Below are 13728 nucleotides of genomic sequence, written 5' to 3' on the forward strand. Positions count from 1 at the left end.
TCCTGATGGTGGATTTTCACTGACTGTACCCCACACCTGGAATGTTTTCCCTCCTAATCTCTACCACTTGGCTTTCCTAGTTTCTTGTAAAGTCTCAGTTTAAAATCCAAGAAGCCTTTCTGGTTACCTTTGAAATTACTGCCAATTTATCCTGTATATATCTTATTTATACAGAGCTGTCTGTATCTTGTCTCCACCAGTAAGACTGTGAGCTCCTTGTAAGAGCAGTGATTGTCTACAACATATTAGGTGCTTAATATATTATTGACTTTAAGTGAATGGTAGCAAAACTTTTCAACCCTACATCTATGTTTCTAAGAAATATGGTATGCTATAATAAATATATCTTCCTTTCTCAGTAAAACTCCTTGGTAGTTGTGGAGACAATGCCTCCATTTCTCCACTTCCTCTATTCTGAACCCTCTGCAATTTGGCTTCCAACCTTAGTCAACTGCTACTGCTCTTTCTAAAGTTACCACTGACTTCTCAGCAGTATCTGACACTGCTAACTACTCTGCCTTCCTGGATATTCTCTACTTTCTGAGTTTTTGTGACAATGTTGAGATTTGACAAATGAGATAATATTGTAAAGTGCTTAGCTCAGTGCCTGGCATACAGAAGATATTAAAAAATGCTTGCTCCCTCCCGTTTCTCCTGCTGTCTCTTAGCTCTCCTCCAAACTACCTGACCATTACTTCTCAGTCTCCTTTTCTAGGTTGTCATCATCCACATCACAACCCTTAACTGTGAGAGACCCTCCACAGTTCTGTCTTAAGCCCTCTTCTCTCTACATTCTTTTTATACTCTCTGACCTCATTAGCTCATGGGTCTAAACATCATCTCTATGCAGATGGGTAGGGGGAAAACTGGGAGAGTGGTGTCCAGAAAACATAGAAAGAAGAGAATATCAAGGCGAGTGTGATCAAAATAGTATTAAAGGTTACAGAGTAGTCAAGGAGAATGAGAATGGAGAGAAGGCCATTGTATTTGGCAACTAAGAAAGAGTGTGAAATGATAAGGCTAGAAATAGGACTATAAGGGGTTAAGAAAGGAAAATGAGAGGAAGGAAAGTGGAGGCATCTTTTATAGATGGCCTTTTCAAGGAGTTTAGCTACAGAAGGCAGAAAAGTTATAGGATGATAGTGGGTACAGAAAGATCACATGAAGGTTTTTTCAGGATAGGGGAGACATGGGAATGTTTATTGGCAGTAGGAAATGAGCCAGTGAAGAGGAAGAGATTAAAAATAAGTGAAAGACTGGAGATGAAAAACAGGGAAATTTATTGGAGGAGATGGGATGGAATGGCATCATTTGAGTAAGTATCCTTGGGCAACACAATCTTTCTTTCCTTAAACATTTTTCTGAGTTTTCCATTAAATATATATTTTTTAAATATCTAAATTCAGAATATTTCTAGGTATTGAAGACCCCCTGATTCCATCTCAAAACACTCTAAAAACACTATGTTCTGGCCAAATTGGACTGTTGGTCATTTCCCAATCTTATTCCCTCCCCGTCCTAGCTGCCTACATGTGTGAAAGTTATCCTACTGGAATTGTTTTCTTCTTTCAAGATAACTTCAGAAGCTACCTTCCTCCAAGAACCCTTCCTGAATTGTCCAAGAAGTGCCTCCTCCCTTTCCAATTTCTCATTTATCACTACTTCTTTATATATGCACTTATCGCAATCAAGCCTCTTATGCATGCATGTAGCCATTTATTCGCATGTTGTCTTCCTCAAGAGAACAGAGACTATTTTTGTCTTTCTTCTGTATCCCCAGTGCTTACTTTAGCACAATGTCCGGCACATAGTAAGCACTTAATGCCAGATGATGGGTCTGCCTTATCCTCTCCTTGACTACAAAATTCTTTGAGAACAGAGAGCAGGTTATCTTTTCATTTCTGTATTTTTAATGTCTAACACAATACATTGCAATTCAAGTCAATTCAACAAGCATCCATTAAGCCACGACAGTATGTGGACATCTTATATGCATTTTTTCATCTCTCCTTATAAATAAGATGAAAAGAAAAAGTTACTAAGTACACTACCAACTAACCAGAAAGGTATATACAAGGATATTAAACAGAAAATTCTAACAGAAACAGAAAGTAAAAATGCTTTCCAAGATCATCAAAATAGACTTTCATGGAATGTTTGCTTTAGATTTCTTATTATTATATTCTGAAAATATATTTTATATATTTCTACATTTTAAAAGTTCAAACCAATAAAAATCACTTGTAGTATTATTTAAGCAATATGAATCATGATTAAGTCAGGCTATGTTGGCTAATGCATGAAAATGAATGCAGAAGGCCTTTAATACAACTAGAAGTTACAATATATATAGTTAAAATATTTTAATAAAAATTGCTTAGAGTGATGAGGCATATAGTACATGTAGTAAGCTCAATGGATGTGGAGTCAAGGACTCAGATTTGAATCTCAGCTCTACTACTTATAACCTGTATGACCTTAGGGAAGTTAATGTTTCTTAGCCTCAGCCTCTTCATCTGTAATATTGAGAGGACTGGACTAGATGATTCTAAAGTCCCTTTCAAGTCTAGATGTATAATTCTATGAATTTTAGAGAGTTGGTGCAGTATAATGGAAAAAACAAACTCAGAGATACAGGTCCTGAGTTTGAATCGCAACCCTAATTCTATCTGTGTGACCTTAAGCAAAGTCACTTCACCTGCTTGTGTCTCAGTTTTCTCACCTATAAAATTTGGGGACTGTAGAGCAGACTGCCTCTGAGGTTCCTTCCAGCTATAGACCTAGTACTTTCTTGGAAATCTTTTGTTTGTTTTGGGATGCAGCTCCTATTAGCTTAATAGATCTTTTAAACTGTTTAGACACTAAAGGATAATCAATATGCAACTGCAATCTTAATCCTATGATCCTCCTTTCAATCCCCTTTCAGACTCTGAAAAATCATACTTATAGTAACTTTTAAGCAAATAGGACCTATTTCTTCTATGTACAATTAGTTTAAAAATGTTTTTTTAATCATAATGTATAATTAGATTATATTTCTACTGTACACAAATCAAATACTAGGGTAAAGGATCAAATGATAATATCGTCAACTGTTATTTACAACAACAATGAATAAGAATCTTGTTTTATACAAAGACCAGCAAATCACTTGAAGGTTGGGAGTTAAAGGAAAAAATAAGCATAATTATAATTAAAAAACAAAAAACAACCAACCAAAAATCCTGGTACTTGAGCAATTTTAAGATTGTGTAGGGAAGTGGGCAGAAATTATATTAAAAATTGTTCCTGGAATCTGCATTTATTCAAATGACTTATAATAACTTAAAACCCTACCCAGCTAAAAGACAGCACTTTAATATTTCTTAAATCATATAATACCAGTATAATAGAATAACAACTGTTTAATGCTATAAAAAATATTTTAATAATCTACCTAGGTAAGTAAGGCAATCAAAGAAAGTCAGATATATTTAATAATGAACAATAGTATACCAAGCAAAATTCCAAATTCAGAGTCCATAAACTATGATATGATGGACATGATAAAAAATAGATTAAAAAATTCAATGAATGAAATTTCACTGTACTTGTTACCTACCAAACCACACACATAATTTGAGAACTTGAAATATTTCTTTTGTTAATACAGAAGCTCCAATAGATCACAAGTTTCTTTAGATCATATATGTAAATAGAAAAACTTCTATTAGATAACTGAAACTACCTATCTGAAGAATCAAAACCATTTACCATATGTTATAGATGTCATCAAATGTTAAAAGGAAAAATAATGTATCCAGAAACTGGTATTAGCAGAAACTGATTTTAAACATTATTTAGTTAAGCTTTTTAATCAGTAAAGTTTACATATGTAACTTATTTTAATAAACTGTTTTAAATATTAAGCTCTAGCTTGGTTTTCTTCCTGTATTTAATCTTTTTAATGTTTTCTTTTGTCATCAACTACCACTCTCCAACTATTGACCAGAAGCAGATTAAGAAGCATTTGAGTACATCTTAAGTCAAACTGTCCTCCTAAAGAATAAAAATCCCTTAGAATTTTATGTATTTATTTTTTACATAAAGTAAAAAGAGAAGTTCTGATACTTGTGCTATGTGTCAAAAGTTAATCAAATAAGTTTTCATGGATAATTAATCATGATCATAGAAGGAAATGATCTAAAATAAAAAAATTCCCCCCCAAAGATATCAAAATAATCCAAATCATCATTAAAGATCACTGAAACCTTACCTAGACTGGTGGGTTTTATCAGTTCATCCAACAAATCATAAAATGGTAATTTCTGAAGTTTTATATCTGGATGGACAGGGTGAAGAGCAGATGTAAGATGGGGTAATTCCAGTTCATGTTTGGGTCCCAGAAGAGAAACAGGAAGTAATGGTGATGTTGCAGGATGACCATCATAAGTAAGTTGTGGAATGGTAGACGGAGACAAAGTTGCTGGCATGGGACTTGAGTGTACATTGGGGATAGATAAGTCAGCAGGTGTCATAATTTTCTGGGGAAATCTCCGCCTGTAGAGTTCTTTAATTTTCATTTGTACAGCAGGACTGCAGCCAGCCTTTAACAAATGCAGTGCCTTTGTGAGAAGTTCGTGTTTACGCCCGTGCTTGTTCCTTCCGGCGTAGCCCAAAAGTACTTGCAGTTCAGAAACTCTAAGGCTCATAACCATTTGCTTGAAGACAAACAAAATGCAAAGAATATTAGTATAGCAATAACTTTATTTCCAACATTAAGCTTTGTTTCCTTATTAATCCTAATGTTTGCAGTTTAAAAGATAGTTGCTTATTTACAATGAATTGGAAATGTCAAACTTAAAATTCAAGTACTTAAATGTTTAAAATATTTAATTAATGTTTTTAAAGATACTGCTTCTGCCCAGTACTAGAGATTTTAAACCAAGCATTAATACAGTACATCACAGTCTGTCCTATATTTCCCTGCTGCAATCAAGTCATCAACTATTTAAGACATTAGTGTCTAGCACCATGCTAGGTGCTATGGGAATGACAAAAGAGATAACCACAAGGCCTCACAGAGCTTAGAAAATAAGGAGAGAAAACATAAATAAAAGATAGAGAAAAATCAATAACCAAGTGCTAGATTACATGGTATATACCAATATTTCTCAAACTTTTTTTTTGGGGGGGGGGGGGAGTATGGCACAGTATTCTTTCATAAGAAACACACTGAATGTTTAAGTTGGCAACACTATGGGAGAGTCGAGAGACTCACAAATGCGCAGTTTCCCTTCAGTTAGAGCAGCTGTTTTTGTTGAGTTCTTTGCGAGTTCAAGGTCTGGCGTATTTTGAGGATATTGTGTACCTGTAATAGGCAAGTTTTGTTTATTTTGTGAATACTATACTTATCATACTATGTATGCTGGACAAGTAAAATTTTTGTTAAATAAAATTACTTATTATAAATTTTCCTTTATCTGCAGTAATATATTAAAATTTTCATGGCACACCTAGAGAAACTCCCACAGAACACACTTTGAAAACCACTGGTATAGACTATAAGAGTACTGAGAATTCACCAAAGTGAAAAGTTAGAGAAAAATATATGAAACAGCTTAAACTTCAGTGGTTTTCCTATATTCTAGCCCTCAAGTGACCAATTAAGTCAAGACTAAAGCTAGAGACATGGAATCACAAACTGATGACAAACTTTGTAAACCTCACACATTGTGGGCTTGACTTAGTTAACTTCTTCCTCTCCTACCAATTCTTTCCTTGCCAATACTCTCCAAAACCCACCACTGGGATCCTTAATAGTTTTCTCTCAGGTGGTGACAGTGCTAAGTGAAAGAAAAAGAACAATGACTATAATCTTGAGTATAATACAGACACATTCAAGACAGAAGTACAGGACTGGGGTATGAAGAGGTAACAGACATACTCAAGCATACTTTTAGCTTTGGTATTTCTGCCATGAAGACATATTCAAGACAGAAGTACAGGACTGGGGTATGAGGAGGTATCAGACATACTCAAGCATACTTTTAGCTTTGGTATTTCTGCCATGAATGATCAAGGCAAACAGAGTAGCAGAACTTAAAAAGCATCACCAAAAACCTATGAATTTGCCCTTCTTAGAAAATAATCTGATTGAATATGAAATCATCAACAATTTAGAACTAATTGGATATCAAACCTTGATATTCAAATTATAAAATGTTATTTAGTTTTTGGGTAAACAAGACACATTTGCTGAAAGCCCCAGTAAATGATTTTAAAAGAAATAAGACCTTCAGATTAGAAATAAAGGATTATTAAACTAGATAGCTTATTCTTTAATGAAACAACCACACAAAATACGTTCCCCAAAGAGCCAATAAAGGGTTAAAAATGCATTCGAATAGGCATTGGTCTAATTCATTTGTACAACTACAATATATAATTTGTATAGAGAGCAGTTTCTTGCCATTCAATTTTATTTTAAATTACACACAACCATACAAAATTCAGTGATTAGAATAAACTCCAGAGCTGACCTTTTTTTGTTCTGCTTGCCTAGGTAAAAGGAATTAAATGTAGCATGTTTATCATTCATTTTAGTGGAAATACACGATGCCCAATCTTATAAAATCAAAACTGCTTGATGGTCAAAAAACTAGGTACCATACCTGACAATACTAAAATATACTTCTAGTTGCCTTTGAAGTATGAGATAAACAAAAACAAATAACATTTAAAATGGAGTGAAGACAACTTTTACTATAGAATTTAATTTAATATGTAGCCTCTATTTCAAGGTTCAACATTTTGGCTACAAGAAAACTTTGTAGTAGTATAAAGAAAGGGTTATATCTGGATTTCAATTAGCCACTGTATTCAGTCACAGGTGAAACAGGTAAAATACTCCAATTTCCAAGGATGGCTCCCTCCATACTCTTTTAAAAAGACTGCATAAAGCAAGTTTTGTTTTGTTTTTTAAAGAGAGGATAGATCTCCTGACAAAGAAGTGCAGGTTGAGATATTTTTTTTTTTGGACATGGCTAATGAGGTAATTTGTTTTGCCTTTTTTTATGTGGGCTTTATTTTTCTTTGTCAGTGGGGAGAAGGGGAGTTAGAAGGAAGAGAAAATGTATTTTTGTTTATTGGAAAAAAAAAACCTTTTAATTAAAAAAATAAAGAATAGGTAGAACTAAAAAAACATAATGTTAAAACCTACAGAAAAACATTCAGCAATCAGTTCACAATATAAATTGCTAAAAGGGGACAATTAAACATTCAAGTCCATTTTAGACACTGAAATGCAATGCATTTTACTGTCATGTGTTAACTCCATTTATTAGGATTACAACAAAATGACTATTTACAAGTAAAGAATAACACCAACCACTATTATATAATAAATCATTACCTCAGCAACCAGAATTTTTCAGCACTCTGCTGATGGTATGCCCTCAACTGATGCAGTACTCAGAATCCTGATGCTTGAGGTAGGGGGCTGAGGTTGTACTCAGTACTCAGAATGCCTGAGCAGTTTATATACTCTAAATGGAAGAGCATTTGGTAACTAAAAAAAAAAAAAAATCCTCTTTTTATCATACAAGTAAAAATATGTAATAAAGACCTAATGCCACAAGCAGGGTTGACTAGGCACTGATACTTGGAATAAGGGAAAATGTGGTCACTTGTCTGCCTACTCTTTTTCTCATTCCTTCCCCTCCACTAGTCATTGGTTTGGGCAGATTAGGAGTTACAAAGAAGTCTGTGATACTTTCTTTCAGTCAAGATCAATAAAACTACCTAAAATTAGGGTTAAATCGCAAGTTAGAATGGGTAGTCTTTTACAGGTGAATAAGCTGAGATTCAATGAGGGTAAATGATTTGTCCAAGGTCATACAGATAGTATCTTCAGAGATGGATTTGACGTCAAGTCTTTTGACTTGATGGTGCTTTTTTCATGATTTAGACATATGTGGTAGCAGTGCCATCTGTAAATGGAATGGAAGGGGCTGGACAATAGGAACTATAACTTTATTTTCTGCCAACTCATCAACAAAATACTAAATTAATAGAAGATATTACCTTTTTCAATTTAGAAAAAGCACAAAAGTTGAATGCTAATGTTTTTAGCAATAAGGTCGAGTTATTTTATATATGTTAAGAAAGGTTATATACATTAATAGATGCATTATATTTCTTTTTTTGTTGTTGGGCTATGTAATTTCATCCACACAAGGAACTCCTGGCATGGAAATTCATGGTTACACAGAGTACTGAAAGTACTGCACGATTTTTTTCAGTCAAATTGTGAAATTCTACTAGCAAAATTTCATCTCATTTGTTACATATATGAATAGGTAGATGTGTGCACACAGCTAAGGTCATGGCAAACCCTAGTACGTCATAAATTATTATTTATTATAAGCAGTGTTAACATTTCTATAGCATTTTGAGGTTTACAGAGGGCTTGCCTCAGAACTCTATAAAGTAAATAGAGTAAGATATGTTTATTATACAAATGAGAAAACCCCAGAGAAGTTCAACAACTCGCCTCAGATCATATGGCTAATATGTGTCAAGGATAGGGTTGGCCCAAGGTCTTCTGAATTCAAATCCTATGTTCTTTCCACTATACCATAATACTAAGCACGTGCATCCTCACCCCCAACTTACAAATATAAAATCAAACCAGGTTAAGACAAGATAAAGAGTTGCAGGCAAAAAGGAGTCAAGGCAAAATGATGGCCAATATATCTGGAAGGAGAAATGTTGCTTTGCAGAAATGATGAGGGGTGAAAGGGACACCTCTATTTTAGATAAAAAACAACAAAAGACCAGGAATTGTGTCTGTGAACTTAATGGTTCCATAACTGTTATGAAGATTTTTAATATAGGCCTGATGTTATTTGGATAATAGCCTATTGTAAATGGAAATAAAAGAAAAAAACTGGTAAGCAATCCAGCATTAGACTAACTAAAGTAAAAACAATCCAATTCAATAAGCATTTATTAAACAAATTCCATGTACTAGGCACTATGCTAGGTGGTGGAGACATGCAGACAACAACTAAAGAGTCTCTGTCCTTCAGCAGGCTTACATTAGGAAGAAAAAACACGAACATAGATAATGAAATGCCTGGTAGGCAAAAAGAAAATACAATGTGATTTCTGAGGGAGAGGAAAAATCAAGATAGGCCTCTTATAGAAAAGAAGCTAATTCTTGAGATGCGTATCAAAGAATTAAAAGTCTTCAAGGCAGAGATGAGGTGAAAACACAAAATAATACAATATTGAATCAGGAACAAGAAATACATATGAGCCCCAAAATAATATATATATGTATAATAGTTGTACAATACAGTTCAGGCCTTCATCAGCTCCTCCCAAGACTACTGCATTAGACTCCTAATTGGTTTTCCTCCTTCAAAGTCTCTTTGTGCCCCAATCCATCCTCCACACAACTGCCAAAGACATTTTATGAAGGTCTGACCATATGTCTTCTCTACTCAACAGACTCCAGGGGCTTCCTATTACTTCCAGGATCAAATGTTTGGCATTTTAAGCCCTTTACACCGTCAAACTGTCATTACTGTTCTCACACAGGACACTCTTATTTCTGTTCCTTTGACTGGCTGTCCTCCAGGCTTGGGAAGCATCTCTCTCCTCCCCGTCACCCTTTAGAATTAAATGATGGTTGCCTTCAAGACTCAGCTCAAATATTTCCTTCTATACAAACCCTTTTTTGGTCTTGTCCTCCCCCAAGTTGCTAACAAATTCCTGAAAATTATTTTGTATCTATTTAGTACATACTTATATGTGTACATGTCACCCCCAATTAGACTATACATAATAAGGTCCACGAGAACAGGAATTGCTTTTACTTTGTCTTTTCATTCTCTAGTAACAGTTCCTAGTATTTAATAACTGCCTGCTTGAAGAGACATGAATATCTAAAATATATAGTATATTTAAAAAAGCTTCCCTTGAAATAAGGATTGATTTAAACCTATTAATCACATCCTCAAATCAGTTTCTTTACTTTATCACATTTCATGTTTTTTTGCTTTTTGGAAGTTTGAAATATTTTTTAAAATGTTCACTTTATTAACCAAAACTAAAAGCGAAATCGTGTGAAATAAACTAACAATCTGTGCAGACTCATGTGATGATGTAAAAATCACTTTAAAATTAAGATTCTTTTTAAGGCACAATTCTTCCTAAATAATTTTTCCTATATGTGAAATCCTATTGATACAAATTTGCGAGGAAAACAGTATTCCATACTAGACCAAAAGGTGAGACAAGTTAAAGTCTTAGCAATATACAGGTTGCCCCAAAAATCTTAGTGTACATTTAAGCTTTCAAGGATATCATCCCATTATTAAATAGAAAATGCCAGTTTTACTGACTTTAAGTTGTGACCTTAAATTTTAAAGGCCAAGTTAAAATTTTAAATAAAAAGTAAACATTTCCTGTTGAAGCACATAATCTTTCTCATTCATATACTCCTCTGAAATGTTTTATAATATTAAATTATAAAACAGGATCAGTTAAATTTAGAATTTTACCCTAAACTAGTTCTATGACCTTCAGCAAATCACTTAACTGATTGGGCTAAGTTTCCTTCTAGCTCTAATATCCTAGGATATCATGATTTTATGCTGTCACTAAATGTATGTAAGTATTGGGGAACATAGAATGCTTACAAACCCTTTCTGGAAGAGTCATGTTCTGACACGAGTTCTGAGGATTTCTCACATATCGGCAGGATACATTAAGTATCCTATAGGATAATTAAGGACTATAGGATCAGGCACTAATTTGTGGAAAGGCAAAGAAGAAAGAACCAAGCTAATTATAATAATGTAGGTTTATTTTGCATGGAACAGGGTTTTCTACACAGGGGAATAAAAAGATGTGGAAGAGAATAAGCAGTTGACAAGAGGACTTTCAGTACTATCCTAGATTTTTAGACTGCACATAGTGACTGAAATATGTATTCTTTAATTTGAAGAAGTATGTGAGGAGGATTATTCTTGCAAATGTACATTAGATCCTTTAAAGCAGAGAAAACTGAAGGTAAGTAGAATAGCTAAAAGGCCACAACACTTTCTAGATGTAAAATGATAAGGCCCTGGAGCAGGGTTGCCATGGAAACAAAGGTGGTCAAATTCCAAAGAAAATTTGCTCGTTATAGGATCACAAATGTAGACCTGGAAAGGTCTTAGAGGTTATCTTTGTCAACTCCCTCCTTCTATATATGAAGAAATTAAGGCCCAGAATGGTTGTGTCTTGCCCCCAAATCACTCAGGATATCAGGGCCAAGATATGAACCTCAATCTGAGTTCAAATTCATTTTTAAAACCCAATTCAAATTACATCTCTTCCAGGAGTACTTCCTTATTGGTAATAACCTTTGCCTTCAAATTTCATTTAACACTGTTTCATACCTAATATAATTGGGTAATACTGTGTATTACAGTACGTTTTTCCCTCCCCCCACTCAGAGCATAAGCTTCATAAACGTGGGATGGAGTCTTATTTCAACTTTCAACCTATTTCTCCCCTTCTGGGCCTAGCAACAAAATCAATTTAATAAATGTTTATTGATTATGAAAAGAAGGAAGAAACTGTAGAAATCTGGAATTTAGCTACTACTTGGGGCTTTATAAAATTAGTTGGTTTTTTTTTATCACAAAATAGAACAATTATTAATTTGGGGGATTCTACCTTGGTCAAACATCTTTTTGCAAGGCAGTTTTAAAAAAAAGTTTCATTGATGTCTTTTGTCTTTATACCAGTCGTTATTCCCTCCTCCCATCAGCCTGAACCCTCTCTAGTGACAAAAGCCTTCAATATATAAACTGTATCTGCCATTGTATATAATATTCTGCCCAAATAATGCCCCTCCCCTCCACCTCTCTTTGCAGTGAGGAAAGAAGTATGTTTCATCATCAGTCTTTCATGTCTTAATTAGTTTTTCCACTGGATCATTAGATCCAGCACAAGAGCTGAAAAGTAGTTCAGCTTCATTTTGGAAATTTTTTAAACATTTACAACTTTGTAGTCATTGTACATACAACCTAGAACTGGTTCTGCTTATCTTACTCAGTATCAATACAAATCTTCCAGTGCTTTTCTAAATTCCTCATTTTTACCCTTTCTCATTTCATAACACTAGTCAATTATATTCTTTGCTACCACAAAGAATGTTATTCTGAATATCCTGGCATAAACTTTAGTGCATTTTTTACTTTCTTGGGAAGTACTTCACAGCACTACTTTCAGTGCATGGGGGTGAGGGGAGGAAACAGGCATTTATTAAATATCTACTATGTGCCAAGCACTGAGCTAAGCACTTTACAATTATTATCTCTTTTGGTCTTCATAACAACCCTGAGAGGTAGGTGCTATAATTGGTCCTATTTTACAGATGAGGAAACTAGAGCAAACAAAGTTAAATGACTTGCCCAGGATCACACAGCTAGCATGTGTCTGAGACCACATTTGAAGTCAGGTCTTCCTGCTTAAGGTACATGGCACTCACTATATCTGTACTCCAGAGCCCCTCCAAAATTGATTATTCCCATTTCTCCTCCATCTTTGGCAATCTGCCAGAAATGAGGAGAAATTCAAAGTTATTTTAATTTGTATTTTTCTTACAATTAGTGACTTGGCACAGGGTAACTTTTAAAAGGTTAGTCAGACATCTAAACCTGAGAATGGTGTTTTTAGGCCATCCACAATGTTTTGTCATTTCAGTCATTTCAATTTTTAGATGATCAAATTTATTAGTATACAGTAACCACTGGTAATTATCTTAATTTCTTTTGCCTTTCTGATATTGTTCTATTCTTATTTCTAATTCTAATGATCTGAAAGAGTGTTGTTGTTGTTATTTTTAGCTGTTTATCAAAACTGTTAGCACTTTTTTTAAAGTTCCTGTATTTATAGTTTCAATTATTTTCTAACATTCAATTATATTTATCCCTGACCTGATCTTAGTTATTTCTTTCTCTACTAGCTTGTTGCTTTGTTCCTTGAGTTTTTTAACTGTGGATTTATTCTGGAATATGAAAATGATACCCAAGGCATTAAGAGATTTTTTTTATCAGATTCTAAGGTAGCATGGTTTATTTTCTAATCTTCCATAGGCCAACTTCAAAAGAAATCTTGAATTTGAAATACTGAGATGCCATCTAATATATGCTAAAGACAAAACAAAAGGCAATAAAAATAAAACAGATAAAGTTAGGGAGGAAAATCCTAGAAAAAGAGGCCAAGTATTTGCAAAAAAAAAAAAAATCATAGAGTGAAAAATAAAGTGAATGAAAGAGTATGTTGAAGAAACATGCCAGAAAGGTACAATTTCTGAGCTTTTATTTTTCCACTAAAATTATTAATTTCAGAAGCAGTCTGATATAGGAGGAGTTTGAGACAGTTGGATTCAGAAAACTTGAATTCAAGAGCAAGCCCTATCATCCACCAGCCATGAGACTCTTAGGCAAATCATAGTTTCTATGAGTTTGTTTTTATAAAATGAGAATAATATTTATAATACCTCCCTACCTAACACAGATATTTTAAAGATCAAATTAGACAATGTATATAAAGGGCTTTGTAACCACAAGGCACTACATAAATATAAGCTAATGTTAGGAGATTTAAAAAGAAATGTTTCAAACAACAGATTTCAAACTATGATATGAAATCTGGAATTACAGAAGCATGGCATAATTTTAAATT

General features: G+C 33.9%; 1 protein-coding gene across 4 annotated transcripts in view; it reads right to left on the minus strand.

The window, feature by feature from the left end:
- The window catches only part of PIAS1 (protein inhibitor of activated STAT 1), a 145725-nt gene that overhangs the window by 98543 nt on the left and 33454 nt on the right, over positions 1 to 13728 (minus strand). Inside the window, exons 2-4 of one of the 4 annotated variants that reach the window (XM_069098223.1) lie at positions 7394 to 7549; positions 5261 to 5350; positions 4256 to 4700 (exon numbers count right to left, since the gene is read on the minus strand). In XM_069098223.1, the coding sequence (XP_068954324.1) occupies positions 4256 to 4697 (442 nt within the window). In that variant the 5' untranslated portion in view covers positions 4698 to 4700; positions 5261 to 5350; positions 7394 to 7549. The remainder of the gene's footprint in view (positions 1 to 4255; positions 4701 to 5260; positions 5351 to 7393; positions 7550 to 13728) is intronic. The other 3 variants (XM_069098225.1, XM_069098224.1, XM_069098222.1) reach the window with 3 other exon arrangements.

The sequence above is a fragment of the Petaurus breviceps genome, unplaced genomic scaffold, assembly GCF_028583685.1.
Source record: "Petaurus breviceps papuanus isolate PSGF00001 unplaced genomic scaffold, PetGlider_PUasm1.0 37, whole genome shotgun sequence".
NCBI lineage: Eukaryota > Metazoa > Chordata > Mammalia > Diprotodontia > Petauridae > Petaurus > Petaurus breviceps.